The 14,531-nt window shown below is 56.4% G+C and overlaps 1 protein-coding gene across 1 annotated transcript; it reads left to right on the top strand.

Annotated features, from left to right (window-relative positions):
- The first annotated feature begins 2,517 nt into the window (after positions 1-2,517).
- RHOD (ras homolog family member D) lies at positions 2,518-10,430 on the top strand. Its single transcript, XM_023743854.1, has 5 exons — positions 2,518-2,526; positions 4,298-4,478; positions 5,281-5,390; positions 7,430-7,564; positions 8,088-10,430. The coding sequence occupies exons 1-5, from the start codon at positions 2,518-2,520 to the stop codon at positions 8,253-8,255; spliced, it is 603 nt and encodes a 200-aa protein (XP_023599622.1). The 3' UTR covers positions 8,256-10,430.
- Positions 10,431-14,531: the final 4,101 nt, after the last annotated feature.

The raw sequence follows: 14,531 nt of genomic DNA, 5'->3' as shown, positions 1-14,531 counted from the left end.
ACAGGAAAACTCACTAAATATGGCCAATGTCTTTCTTGGGAAACATCCTATTTTCTCCCCAGTTTTGCCCCCCTCCCCCCGCCCCAGGCTCTGCCCTGGAGGGTAAGAGCACACCAGAGTCAAGCCAGACAGCTGGTTGGCACCGTGGCACTCCTCTGGCCCTCCGTAACTTGCTTAGCCTCTCTGAGCCTCAGTTTCCTCATACAGCCTCATGGGGTGGAAGGAGCCAGGGCGGTGGAGAGGTGGAGTTAAAGGAAGGCTGAGATGACCCCACTGGTACCTGGCGTGTCCTTGGTGCTCAGGCGTGTTGACCAGCATGCTCACTGACTGTCCAGGCGGACTTGCCCGGAACTGGACAAGGGCCGGACCCACCCACCCTGCCGCCTCTCCTGGGGGCCATGGGTTCGATTCGGCGTCTCTTCTCCCTCCTGCCTCTCTCCCAGTGCCCTGCAAACCCCTGGGTTGCGCAGGCGCTGGGAAATGGATGGGGGGGCGGGGGCAGAAGAGACCAAGCCTAGTAACCGTGTCAGACCTTTCTTTTCATTGTGGCAGCATCGAGTTGATGCTTGTGGTTTACAGAGCTGATGTCACTTCCTTTGGCCAGTCACTTTTTTTTTTTTAAGTTGTGAGGAATGTGTCTCCAGGCCCCCAGATGCTGCCCAGGAGAACCCAGCAATTATAGCACAGGGGGGAGAGCACCCCAGAGGGGCCAGGTCTGTGGGTCCCAGGAGAGGGGCTGGGAGGGGTGGGGCCTCACCACCAGTGTCCTGGGCTCTGAGACCAGTGTCCTTGATGGTGAGACCCACCCCAGTTTCAGAGAGGTTACAATATGGAACTGAGCATCTCACCGTTGATGAAATGTGTGTATTGAAGGACACACGAGCTGGCCAAGGGGCGGGGGGGAGGGGGGGTGTATTTTGTCAACTGGGGGATGAACTTGCCCTTGTCTAGGCTCCTCCCTATTTAGGGGCCCTGAATTCACAGGAACCCTTCTGCCTCCAGACACAAGAGAGGCCTCTTCATTTAAAAGAAACACAAGGGCCCTAGCCGGTTTGGCTCAGTGGATAGAGTGTCAGCCTGCAGACTGAAGGGTCGTGGGTTCGGGCGCATGCAGGAGGCAGCCAGTCTCTGTGTCTTTCTCACATTGATGTTTCTCTCTCTGTCTCTCCCCCTTCCTTCCACTCTCACTAAAAATCAATAGGAAAATATCCTCAGGTGAGGATTAACAATAATAAAAGAAACACAAGATCTAAGAGTTGGAAAGGCCTTCATTTTACAGGTGGGGAAGCTGAGGCCAGGGAGACAGTCTTCCCTTGGAGCACAGAGCCCAGCAGTGGCAGTGCTGGCCTATGACCCGTCTCCCACCCCTGACCAGGACACTCTCCGCAGCCCCCAGTGCTCTGCCTGCCGGACCCAGCCTTCTCCTGCTCCTGACCCTGGATGCCTCCTCCTGGCAGTCCTCCAAGCCCAGAGAGCCTGGAGCTAGGCGACTTGTAAATCTCCCAGGCCTCTTGCCTGCAGCAAAGAGCAGAGAGCAGGCTGGGATTTGGAGGGGCTTCAGCGACCTTTGGCTATGCCCCAACCTGGGGTTCAGGGGAAGGGGGAGCAGAGTAAGAGAGCTCCTGAGGCAGGGGTTTCCTGGCTGAGATTTATGGCAGCAACCATTCCCACAGGGGAGCCCACAGCAGAGCCAGCTGAGTCTTCCTCACACAGGGACTGCCAGGGGTATGCTGTCCAGGGAAGCCCCTGATTCATATCTCTCTCTCTCTCTCTCTCTCTCTCTCTCTCAAATATATTTGTATTGATTTGAGAAAGGAAGGGATGGGGAGAGAGAGAGAGAGATAAAAACATCAGTGATGAGAGAGAATCATTGATTAGCTACCTCCTGCATGTCTCCTCTGGGGATTGAGTCCACGATCCAGGCATGTGCCCCAACCCGGAATGGAACCGTGACCTTCTGGTTCATAGGTCGACATTCAATCACTGAGTCACGCTGGCCAGGCCTGACTCCTCTCTTGAGCTATGTCCCCATTCTGTAGTGATCCGTCTCCCTGCCTGGGAGCCCCATGAGGGCAGACCCAAGCCTGAGTCATCCCTGCCCTGGTCAAGCCCAGGCTGGGCCCTGCCTTCCTGGCTGAGGACAGCTCAACAGATAAGATTAAGTGCTATTGACATTCTGGACAGAGTGACCCTGCCTGGGGGTTCAAAGAACACAGGGGAGATATAGACAGCGTCTCCAGAATAACATTCCAGAGTAGGGGAAGGGTGGTGACAATTACTAGTCAGAGAGGAGCAACCCAGCCCCACGTCATAGAATGGGACTTTCCCGCTCACTCCTGACACCAGGGCGAGGGCTGGTGACCTCAGGGAGGCAGGTGGCTGAGAACAAACCTGCCTCCATCTTTAGCCAGCTGTCCATTATGTTACTTTGGGCAAGTCACTTCCCCTCTCCGGGCCTCAGTGCCTCATCAGGAAAATGGGGATAGTACTGACTTTGCAAGGCCGCAGGGATCAGCGATGGTGCGGGTAAACGGACATCCACAGTAAATCCCTAGAGAATGTGGGTGACGTGTTATCTCCACAGGCATTTGCAAAGGGCTGACATGTGTCTGCCTGCACAGGACCCCTCTACTGGCGAGTGGGTGACCAAGCTCGGAGCTCACCAGGCATCGTGCCCTCCAGTTACAGGCTGGTGGGGACAGGGGCTCAAGCTGGAGGGATTGACAGCGGCTGGTGTGGACACTGTCCCTGGCAACCAGCTTTCTAGGTGGCGGACAGTCTTCCAGTCTTCCCCGTCACACTGTGAGGTGACACTCCTCTCTTTTAACCAGTGAGAACACTGGCCTAAGGTCACACGGCTGGCGAGGGCCAGAGCCGGTCCTAAGCAGTGCTCCTAGCCACCATATCACACTGTCCCCCGCCAGGCCCAGGGCCCAAGGGAGAGGGACCCTGGACAGGCAGAGAGGCATGGGAGGTGTGTTGGAGGCTTTTCTGTTAGCAGAGGGGGTGAGAGGTGACTAGAGTCCAGGGTGGGTTGAGCCCCTACCCCAGGGCCATCCTCGATGTCTCCATCTGCCCCAGCTGCCGGCTCGGAACTTGCCTTTCTCCCCCACCTTCCCCCTGGAGCTTCCCAAGTGCCCTGGAGGACTGCACCTACCCAGACCACCGAGAAGGCCTGACTCAGAGGGCCAGTCCCAGGCAGGCCCCGCCCAGCATGGGAAGTGGGGGGAGGAAGGGTCTCCCTGGCTGTCTTCACTGAGCAGCCCTCAGCAAGTGAGCCAGGCCTGGGGACCCCCAGCTACAGCGGCCAGCAGGCCCCTCCGGGCAGAGGGCTTGTGTGGCGGAGTTCGGAAAACCTTGATTCCTGCATTTGTGTACAAAACCTGTACTATATATTTCTTTTTTTAAAATATGTTTTTATTGATTTCAGAGAGGAAGGGAGAGGGAGAGAGAGATAGAAACATCAATGATGAGAGAGAATCATTGATTGGCTGCTTCCTGCATGCCCCCTACTGGGGATCGAGCCTGCAACCCGGGCATGTGCCTTTGACTGGAATCGAACCCAGAACCCTTCAGTCTGCAGGCCGACGCTCTATCTACTGAGCCAAACCGGCAAGGGCCAAAACCTGTCTTATTTCCACTCACCCTACCTTTAGGGAGAGGGAGAAAGCTCCAGGCCTGGGCAAATGGGAATCTGTCCTGCCTGACCTTCTCTTGAGCCCAGAGAAGGCAAATAAGAAGGGCAGAAACCAGGGCCTGTGGGAGGGGACCCAGGGAAGGTGGCATTGGGCAGGGGTCTTGGTTGGATTGTGAGAGGTTGGAAGGCAAAGGACAACATGCTCTGCAGACAGGCACTAGTCTTGCTCATTTCTTGTTCCCAGTGTCCAGAACTGGACCTGGAGAAGGTATTATGACCGAAAGTATGAATGAATGAGCGGACGAACAAATGTGGGTTAATGTCATTCCAGGAGCAGGGGACAGCATGCAGGAAGGATCAGAAATGGTACCGTCCCCTGTCCAGGGGGACAAAGATAAAAATAACAGTGGCCAGCATGTGTGGCGTGTTTACTTCGTGCCGGGCCCTGTGCTAAGGGCTCTGTGTGGAGGGTCTCACTGAAGCCTTGCAGCAACACACTGTGCTGGGCGCTCCTAATGTTCCCACTTTACATCTGAGGAGGGAAGGCCGGGGGGCCGGTGTCTTGCCGGGCACATTGCTGGGAAGTGGTGGCTCTAGGCCTCAACCCCACCAGACTGCTTCCAGAAACTACCACCCTCTGCCGCCTCCCAGTGAGGGCAGTGCTGCAGGCGTTCCTGGGCTCTGGGTTGGCACTGGGGCTGCTCCCCTTCAGAAGTTGTCCTCACAACCTCCCCGTGCCCCCTTCTTCCTCAGAGCTACACACCCACGGTGTTTGAGCGGCTCAGCGTTAATCTGGAAATGAAGGGCAGACCTGTGGAGCTCCAAATCTGGGACACAGCAGGTGGGTGTGCAGGGCCCAGGGAGGGACAGGGTGGAAGGAGGGGCCCAGATGCTGGGAGCCAAGCCCCACTCCCTTCCTTCTGAACCGGGGAGGTCCACCAATCTCCAAGGGACAGGTGTGGGCCAGGATTAGGGCCCCCAGGAACTGAACCCCCCTTGCTTCTGTGCCTGTGTCCACTGCCTCCCCCACCCCAGGGCGGCCGACCATGTCCTGGAGACAAGGGAGAGTCCAGAGCTCTTTGCTCTCAAGGGGTGGACTGTTCCTGGCCTCAGCATTCCACCGTGGCTTAGCTTCTGTAAGATCTGCCTGACCTTGACCTCTGCCCTCCAGCCTCCTGACCTTGCCCACACAAGGGGTCAGAGTCATCTTTACATCAGAGCTCAAAGCCAACCTCAGTCCCAGCAGCCCCTTTACCTTGGATTGGCAAAGATATCTTTGCTGGGGAACCGCCTGCCTTTCTCCTCACCCCATGCCCCAAGTCCTGGGCAAAGCAGTCTCTCCAGGCTGGGCCTCTACCTTGCCCCAGCCTTCCAAATGGTCTCACCCAGGCCAGGCTGGCACATCCTGCAGGCAGGCCAGGGGAGGAACACTGCCCCAAGGGGCACATTCATGTGGAATGGCAATCTAAGTGCCAAATTTGTGTTGGACACTGAGAAACAGAACTAGACACACACACACACACACACACACACACACACACACACACACGTGCGGGCACTCTAGTGGGATCCAGGGTTTGATATTGGGGAGGTGTTGACAGTGGGCAGGAAATCTGGAGGGAGTGGCCACACCTGTTCCACAGGACAAGTCGATTATGACCGCCTGCGGCCCCTCTTCTACCCTGACGCCAGTGTCCTGCTCCTCTGCTTCGATGTCACCAACCCACACAGCTTTGAGAACATCTTTAACCGGGTAGGTACTTGGGGGGTGGGAGGCAGAGCCCCCAAAGCCAGGACACACTGCTCCACCCCCACTCTTTTTTTCCCCACTGCCACCCCCTCTGGACCCAGCAGACTCTCAGAGCTCAGCAGGCCCTGGATGACATCAAGGCCAGTGCCTTTGGCATATATACGGGGAAACCCGGCCCAAAGGTGGGCAGCAACTTGCCAGGGGTTCCACAGGGATTTGGTGGGAGGGTCTGGCCTCTGACTCCCAGGCCAGTGCTCCTCACCTGCTCTCTACTGCAGACTCAGAACACTGACCCTGCCTGAGAATGCTGGGTGGCCCAGGACCCCTGAATCTCCCCTGCCTGGGCCTGACCAAGGCCACATGAACAGTCAGCTTCCAGCAGCTCTCAGCCCCCCATCTGTGTGGCTGTTGCCTCTCAGCAGTCTCCCAGTTATGTCAGGGCTTCCAGAAGCTGCGCACAGGTGTCAGGGCCTCGTTGTGAATGGCGTGCTACAGGTTTCTTCGGAGCACAGCCGGTGACAGCATTCGTAATGATAACAACGATGGTGGCAGCATTAGAACTTACCACATGCCAGGCACTGTTCTGGACACATATCTACTTACTCATCTGACCCCCTTACAACCTTAGGGAGCAGATACTATTATTATCCCCACATTGGATCCCTTGCTCCAAGAAACACTTCTATTGCAGTGGTAACGCGGGGATTTGAACCCAAGCGTTCTGCTCCACGCAGTCATTCAGAAGTAACGACTGAGCCAGGCACTGTTCTAGGCACTGTTCTAGGCACTGTTCTAGGCACTGGGGACCAGATGCGATGGTGGTGGCTGGGATGGTGCTGGCAGAGGGGGTAGTGAGAGGTGGGTGGATATTGAATCTCTTTGAAAGGCAGAACCATCAGGATTTGCAGGTGGTTTGGACATGGGTGGGAGAAAGATACTTGGACCAGAGTAACTGGAAGGGGGACTTGCCATTTCCCAAGATGAGAAGGAGCAAGCTGGGAGTGGGGAGGTGGGAGGCGGGGGCCTGGAGGACATCCCAGTGGAGGCGGCAGGTAGGCAGGTGGAAGTCTGAGTCTGCAGTTCCCAGGAGAGGGCTGGGCTGGGCTGGACAGAGCCGTGGACTCGGGGTGGTCACCTGGAGGGCAGGAGCAGCTAGAGGAAAAGTACACCCACAGCTTTGAGAAGGGGGTGCTGGTAAGACCCGAGAAGAACCAGGAGAGCGGGGTTCGGGGGCGCAGTGCAGACCCGGTCTTGGAGGAAGGTGCGATGATTCCCAGTGTCAGGGTTCAGGGCGGGGGAGGGCTGAGGACTCACTTTGGATTTAGCAGCGTGGAGTCACGGAGGAGACCCTTTCTGGGGACAGTTTTCTGGAGGGCTGGGATGTGGGAAGTCTGCCCAGGACCCCACACGGGCCCCCATGTGGCTCCAGGAGCTAGCCGTGTGATGCCACTTTTTCCTGCACGGACACACAGTAGGCATGCCCTCCTGGGCTGTGGATTCCAGGCTTTGGGGCTGTAGTCCAGCCTGAGTAACCTGGAGCCTCACATTCCAAAGACCAGCTGACTCGGTGAGAGGTTCCCTCCTACAAGCCAACAGCTGCCACAGTCAGGTTAGAAGCTCTTTATCTTCACAGGATCACCTATTTGCTTACATATTTTACCCAGTTGAGGAAGGGGTCATGGGAGCCCTTACCTTGTAGATAGGCAGGGTTCTAGCGGGAATGGGAGCAGGGCACTGGCCCAAATCCTGCCACTTCCAGTTGTGTGACCCAGGCCGAGTTATATAGCCTCTCTGGGCCTCAGCTACCACGTGTGTATAATGGGATGGACGATGGGCGCTGCTTCATAGGGACCTGGGGGGTTAATGAGTCCACAGGTGTGAAGTCTTAGAGCCTGGCACAGAGTAGGTCTCCCTGGACGTTGGCTGTGCTGATGACCGATGATCGAGCTGCGTGGGGAGCAGGAGGACAGCCCATTCTCCCCGCTGCGGAGACGGACGTACTCCCAACGGCTAACACACACCCTCCACGCCCTCACCCGCAGTGGTACCCAGAGGTGAATCACTTCTGCAAGGAGGTGCCCATCATCCTCGTGGGCTGCAAGACAGATCTGCGCAAGGACAGGTCCCTGGTGAAGAAGCTCTGGAAAAATAAGTTGGAGCCTGTGACCTACCACAGGGTAGGAAACCCAGCCCAGGGGCAGGGGAGCCGGGAGAGGGAGCCTCTGGGCACGTTGACCAGCAGGGCCTCTCGGCAGGCAGCCAGGTGTCCAGCTCCCCCGGGTGTGGGGCGAGGGAGGGATCAGAGACTGCTGGTGCTCGGAAGTGGTACCTAGAATACTCCGGAAGGTTCCGGCTGTGGAAGGGAGAACAGTGATGTGCACATCAGATAGTTCTACCCCCACAACACATCACAGGTGGGGGACCTGAGGCCCAGAAAAGACCCCAGCTCTTCAGTCTGCAGGCCCCTCTCTGCTCCAAACCTGGGAAGTTGGTCGGTACATTGAGAGGCAGAGACCTAGCCCAGGACTGAGGCGGGAAAGCCGAGGAAGCCATGAGAGCACTTGTCGAGCCAGGGGGAGGAGCCGTGGGGAGCCTAGAAACACTCACCTTCCCCTTTTGTCCTGGAAACTCCCAGGAGAGCCAGGAGGGCTGGGAGGTGCCCCAGCAGCCCCACCTCACGGCCGTCACTCTCCCCGGCAGGGCCAGGAGATGGCGAGGTCGGTGGGAGCAGTGGCCTACCTGGAGTGCTCCGCGCGGCTCCAAGAAAACGTCCACGCCGTCTTCCAAGAGGCCGTCAAGGTGGCTCTCAGCAGCCGCAGTCGCAACTACTGGCGGCGGATCACCCGGAGCTTCTGCGTGCTGACCTGACAGCGTGGGCCCTCCCTGCCCAGCTCGCCCAGCAGCGCAGGACGGAACTGGGTGCTGACCTCTTCCCAGATGGCTAGGCTGGGCCCAGTTCCCAGGCTGTGACCGAACCGCCCTTCAAACCCGTGGTCAGCACGGCGGCCAGGCCCCTCGTGCTGGGGCTGAGATCCCTGGACTGAAGTGAAATCCCCCTGAGACCTGAGGAAGGGGGTTCCCTGGGCCCCCCTGCCCTGTGGAGGCTAGTCCTGGAGTCCCCACGCGCCCAGCCCTGGACCGCACATCCGGGAGTGGCCACGCAGCCTGGGCCACCTCGCGGCTGTTCGCGGGGCTGCACTTTCCGCTCCTTCAGGCAGACCTGGTGGTCCCAGGACCACTCCCACCCCCACCTGGGCCAGGCTCACACCTGGCCCCTGACTCCTGCCCTGCCCAGTGGTAACTGTAAGGACTAAAACGACATCGCCTGTCAGTTGTGGCACGCCTCTTGTTTCAAAATGCCTTTACACGCATGTGACAGGGTGGATCAGCGCCCACCCCATGTCGGCGCTGGGGTGGAACTGCCTGGAGCCAGGCCCCGCCCTTGAACCCGCCCTTAGCTTCTTCCTTCACTTTCTTGGAGAGCTCTGGCACCATGTGTCATGGTCCTGTCTGTCTCCCAGCGGGGTGGCCAGCTTCCCTAGAGCTGGTTTAGTTGGAATGTCCTGCGCCTGAAGCAGTGCCTGGCGCACAGGAGCACAGTCACAGCCCTGCCCCGAGAAGGAAGTCCAACTTCTGCAGCCGGGAACTTGGGCTCTCCTACATCTGACCACAGCCCACCTTCCCCATTGGATGCCCAGGACCTCTGACACCCCAGCCACCCCGGGGAGCACTAACACCCCTACCAGCCTCCAAGCCTTTGGCTTCCCCCACCTGGGCACATCCTCCCTCCCATTCACTGCCTGTTCACCCCCGAGTCCTTCAGGGTCCAGCTCAGACACCACCTTCTCCAGCAAGCCCTTGGATCTGCCGGCTTCCTCACCCCCACTCACTGCGCCCACTGCCTGTGTCAGCCCCTCGGCTACGGCGCCGGGCTTTCTTCCTGTGCTGTGGGAGAGGCCAGCTTAGACTCCTGAAGATGACAGGTGTGGCGGCAGGACCAGGTGTCTGGGAGGGTGGAGGTGGGAGCGGGAGACCAGTTGGGCAGCTGCAGTCGTCCAGAAACCAGAAACAAGCCACCACAAGTCGAGGCCAGGTGACTCTGGGTGGCAAGGATGGACTGCCAGAAGGGTGGGGCCGCTGGGAGGGAGGGAAGAATGCTGGCCTCTTCCCTGCATGAGAGACATGCAGAGAGGCAGGGGTGTCCGGTGGCTGGTCTCCAGCTGCAGGCCACATGCAGCCATCAGAGGTGTCGCAGGAGGACACAGTGAGCACTTGGATACACCCGCTGAGAGCCAGGGCTGCTGTTAGGGTTGGTTGTTATCCTCCTCCTCAGCTGCCAAACCTCTCTCTCAATTCCTCACAACCCCACCTGGCAGGGCAGGCACAGCCTGACACGTGGGAGCCAGGAAGGCAAGCCCAGAGGCCAGCAGGGCTGAGAGCCACAAACCGCAGTCTCCGTTTCAACTTACTGCCTCCGCCTGGCCTCATAGGGCAGAGGCAGGGACCCCAAGGCCACTCCTCCAGGACAGGCCACTCCCTGGCATCGTCGGGTGGACAGGGTGGGGCACGCTCTGTGAGTCATGAAGCTTCCCTCTCCCCTCTGCCTGGGCAGCGCCCTGGGCCCCACATCGAGGTGTGGGGAGGGGGTGGTGGCTGGCAGATCGCCCCACATCGGGTCACCTTCTTTGCTCTCTCTGACCTGCTCCTGTGGAGGATGAGGACTCCCGGTCCCCAGGAAGTCATCCCAAAGCCAACGGCATAGGAATCAGGGAGTCGACAAAGTCTGTGACAGGCTGAGGAGCAGAGAGAGATCCAAAACTGACTGTCTGACCACCCACCCTACCTTCCAGGGCTTGACCTCCAAGTTAAATGCTTCTGATTAAGGTCGGATTTGGGAAAGTATGAGATTTTCCTGAGTTCAAATCCTGGCTCTGCAATTTACCAGCTCTGTGACCTTGGAGGAGTCGCTAGGACACTTATTTGGAAAATGAGGGTAATTGTAGGACCTACCTCTTGGAGGTTGGATTAAATGAGTTCACGAAACTAGTGCTTACTCACTCCGCGTTAACTGCTAACTGGAGTTATTAACTGTGAAATGAGGGTCATTATTTACTCGGCAAGGTTGTCGCAGTTTCCGCAAAGCAGGAGCAAGCACGGACCTGTTGGGTGGATATTGGTCTCCTTTTCCCAATCTGGGTCGCCACACCCTGGGAGAAGGGGTGGGAGCTCAGACCCTCCTGGTGGCAAGGACGGGAGCCTCAGAGGGGAGTGAACTTGGAGTATGAGGCTCTTTGTAAGGCCAGCTGGACCCTGTGAGGGGAGCCAGGGGGGTGGGGCTGGAATTCCTCAGGGTTCATGTTTGCAGAGGAGACACCAAGCCCGGTCCATGCTGACCTATATGAAATAGCGGCGGGGGGGGGGGGGGCTGCTGGGGAAAGTGACAAGGCCGTCGTCCTTGCTTTCCACGCCTCCATCCTCCATGGGAGCTCCAATGTGGACACAAGCAGCTGGGGAGGGCAGCGTCCAATAGTCACTCAGCAGCCTATTCCGGATACTGAGATAAACAGGATGGGAGGTGGGGGTCAGAGGACCAGGGAGGTGTTTCCCACTGAATGAAAGACAGCCACTCAAAAGTTCACCCACCGCACCCATGCATCTGAAACAGGGTTGTTCTAGGACTCTCCTGTCTGCCCAACAGAAGGGCATCAGAGTCCTGTCTGGCCAGGCCCTGGAGGTGACATTCTGCACGTCCTACCTCATTCTGTCCTTAAATCCCCACTTTACAGCTAAGGGAACAAGTGCAGAAAGCTAAGGGCAGGGCCAACAGCAGAGTGGGAAGCTTGGACACACGATGAGTCACGACTCCGGCTCCTGACCGCCCATGGGCACTGGCAGGCGGCTGGACCTCCACCAGCAGAGGGCAGCAGGGCCCAAGGAGAGGGGCCTTTTCCGAGGCTGGCCGGCAGGCCAGGTGCGCAGGTTTGTTCCATCGCTCCTGCCTGGGGCACTTTCGGTGACATACCACTCCCACCAGCTGTCACCCACTGAGCGATGCCACCCTAAAATTCTAGTGAAGAAAAAGCAGGCTCAGAATGGCCCAGTGACTTGACCATTCTGGCCAGCCTGGAATGCTGTGCTCAGTTTGTTATGGTTCTGGGTCAGAATTTAGGGTTTGAACGCTGGCCGTACAATTAATACCTCCTACGATTATGATGGGCTGGAATGAGATCAAAGGAACCATCTTGGCCACGCACTTCCCGGGGGCCATGTCGTTACCCAGGCTTGCTTTTTCCTCTATGCTACACCTAGGGAGGCCGGTGGGGACTGAGGGGTCCCTGAAATTTCCACCTCAGAATCTGTAACATCGTTTGGGGAAAGAAGGAACCCAGGGTGTGCTCCCAAAATGTAAAGTGCTGTGAGCCGGCACCTGGGGCCAGAACTATCTTGGGGAGCTGGCAGGAGGAGGAGGAAGGGGAAGAGGAGGATCTGGAGGACCAGCTCACACGAAGCCCCAGATCCTGTGATGGGGGGCGGGAAGCTGCTGAGAAAGTTTCAAACTTTTTTTTCCGGTATTCCCAACAGCTGAAGGAGCTGAGTCATGTGACAACGTAAAGTCATGTGACCAAGGGGTGACACCACTCAGAGCTTCCCTCTGGCCCAACCAATGAATGCCACCCTGGGCTCTCCTCCTTTCAGTTTCTCACCCCAACTCCCCCCACCCCCACAAACCCCCACCACCAAAAAAGAAGAAGAAGAAGAAATGGCCAGGTAAAAAGTATTTTACAAATGCCATGTGCCCTAGGCCTGTTGTAGGAGGTGGGAACGGCACCAGGTGTCTGACCAATGGGGTCAGACCAAACCTGGGTTCCGCAATCTCGGTAACGGGGTTCTGGATAGAAAAGAATTCAGACCCAAACTGTAGGAGAACATTTATTGGGTAAATTACAGAGGCAGAAGTAATTCCTAGAAGAAATGGGCTTAGGAAACAAGTCCTAGAGGTAAAGGAGGGGCCCTTGGACTGGGGAGTGAGGAAGCTAAGGTAATCCTCAGCTGAGGATGGGGTGGGAAGGGGAGGGAGCAGGGAAAGGGAAAGGCACGGGCGTGCTCCCGGGGATTTTAGGGAAGGTCCCAGGGCAGGGGTGGGCAAACTTTTTGACTCGAGGGCCACAATGGGTTCTTAAACTGGACCCGAGGTCCGGAACAAAAGCATGGATGGAGTGTTTGTGTGAACTAATATAAATTCAAAGTAAACATCATTACATAAAAGGGTATGGTCTTTTTTTTTTTTTAGTTTTATTCATTTCAAACGGGCCGGATCCGGCCTGCGGGCCGTAGTTTGCCCACGGCTGTCCCAGGGGAAGATCTCCGTAGAATATTCAGTAGCCTCCCAGGTGTGTCCATTCAGGGTTGTGATCGCCACTGATTGATTGGCTGGCACCAGGGCAGGGCGTCATTATCAAATGCAGCTGGTGCGGAGGTCAGCCGGCTGGTTTTGTTTGTGGGCCAGGAGCTGAAATACAACTGAGGCACAGATGTTATCTCTAGGGAGGAAAGGTCAGGGGGTCTGGGTTAGCATATAACCAGTGATATGCTAGGGGAGGAAAAACCCTGGGGGTGAGGTCCCACCCCACCAGTGCCTGTGGCTAGGCTCCCAGGGCTTCCCACCCTGCTGACCTTCTGTATCTGGCCCATCGTCCTTGCTCTGCTCACGTCTGTCTAACTGCCTATCACAGGTCCATCTCTGCAACTTCCCTTTCACCCATGCCCCACCCCCAGGCCAGGACCATCTCAGCACAGGGTACAGGGCTGAAGTGAATGCCCATCACCCCAGCGGCCACCTCTGTGACCCATTGAGAGCTCCTCCTTCGTGTCTCACCTGCCGGACTCCCTCCTCCTGCTGCCTGGGACCTCCTCCCGAATAAGTTCTGCTGTTTGTTGTGTTCTTGTATTGGTAGCCTATGCCGTTCATTCACAATTCTTCGTTGAGCACTCACTACAAAATCCTTGTCTCCTGGTTTCTCCATCCTCCGTGCAGCCTTGCTGGGCGGCAGCATCCTTCCCTTTGGGAAGCCGGACCACCACCAGACTCTCACTCTCTCCTGACCCCAGCAGGGAAGACATCACCAACACCCATACACCCATTCCTCCTGCTCTCTCACACCACACCGCCCCCTAGGACTTTGAATCTGGGTCAAGAGACAAAGAGGGACGTTTAAATTCATTGTGATGACACTGGCAGTACTTTTTTAAAACAAGTCTATAGAGGTTACTGCATGCCAGATGGTTCTAATATTAACTCATTCAATGCTCATAACCATCCTATAACGTAGGTACATTTACCAGCAGCCCCATTTTACAGATGATGAAGAAACAGGGACAGAGAGGCTAAGAAACTTGTCCGCTGTCATAAGCCAGCAAGTGACAGGTATAGGGTTTGAGCCTGGGCTGGGTCTATGCAGCATCCAGAGAGGGGTGGGGATGGCAAGCCGCCAGGCAACATCCGGTAAGTGTAACGGGGCCTGTGATGGCTTGCCTGCTCCCCAGCCCTCTCACTTCCTCTGAGAGTGATCCACCAGCCTTCCCATAAGGCCCTTTCCCACTCAAATTAGTCAGCCTCTTCTGATATTCACACCCTCGGGTGGTTGAGATCCCATTAAGGAAAAATGAGAAAATATTTTTAAAAAATAGGATTTCAACCACTCTGAGCTGGTGTGGCTCGGTGGTTGGAGCGTTGTCCCAAGGATTGGAGGGTTTGATTCCTGGTCAAAGGCACATGCCTGGGTTGCAGGTTAGATCCCAGCCTGAGGGGGGCTGAGTGTAGGAGGCAATGATCTCTCTCTCTCTCTCTCTCTCTCTCTCTCTCTCCTTTCTCCTTTCTCCCTCCCTCTCTCTAAAAAAAATCAATGAAAAATAATACTACATCCTCAGGTGAGGATTAACAAAAAAAAAAAGGATTTAAATTACTCTCAGTTTCATGGTCAACCAAATTAAATGACTTGATAATTCGTATATTTTCTTTTCCTCTTTTTTTCTATGAAAAAAATTTTGCATAGTTATAATCACACTGTCACACAATTTTGAATTCTGCTTTTTTCATTTAACATTTTAGCCTAAACATTCCTATATTACAAACAACTTGTGAAT

Source organism: Myotis lucifugus, unplaced genomic scaffold, assembly GCF_000147115.1.
Source record: "Myotis lucifugus unplaced genomic scaffold, Myoluc2.0 scaffold_415, whole genome shotgun sequence".
Lineage (NCBI taxonomy): Eukaryota > Metazoa > Chordata > Mammalia > Chiroptera > Vespertilionidae > Myotis > Myotis lucifugus.
Note: the sequence above shows the minus strand (reverse complement) of the source record. Positions and strands in the feature narration are given on the sequence as shown.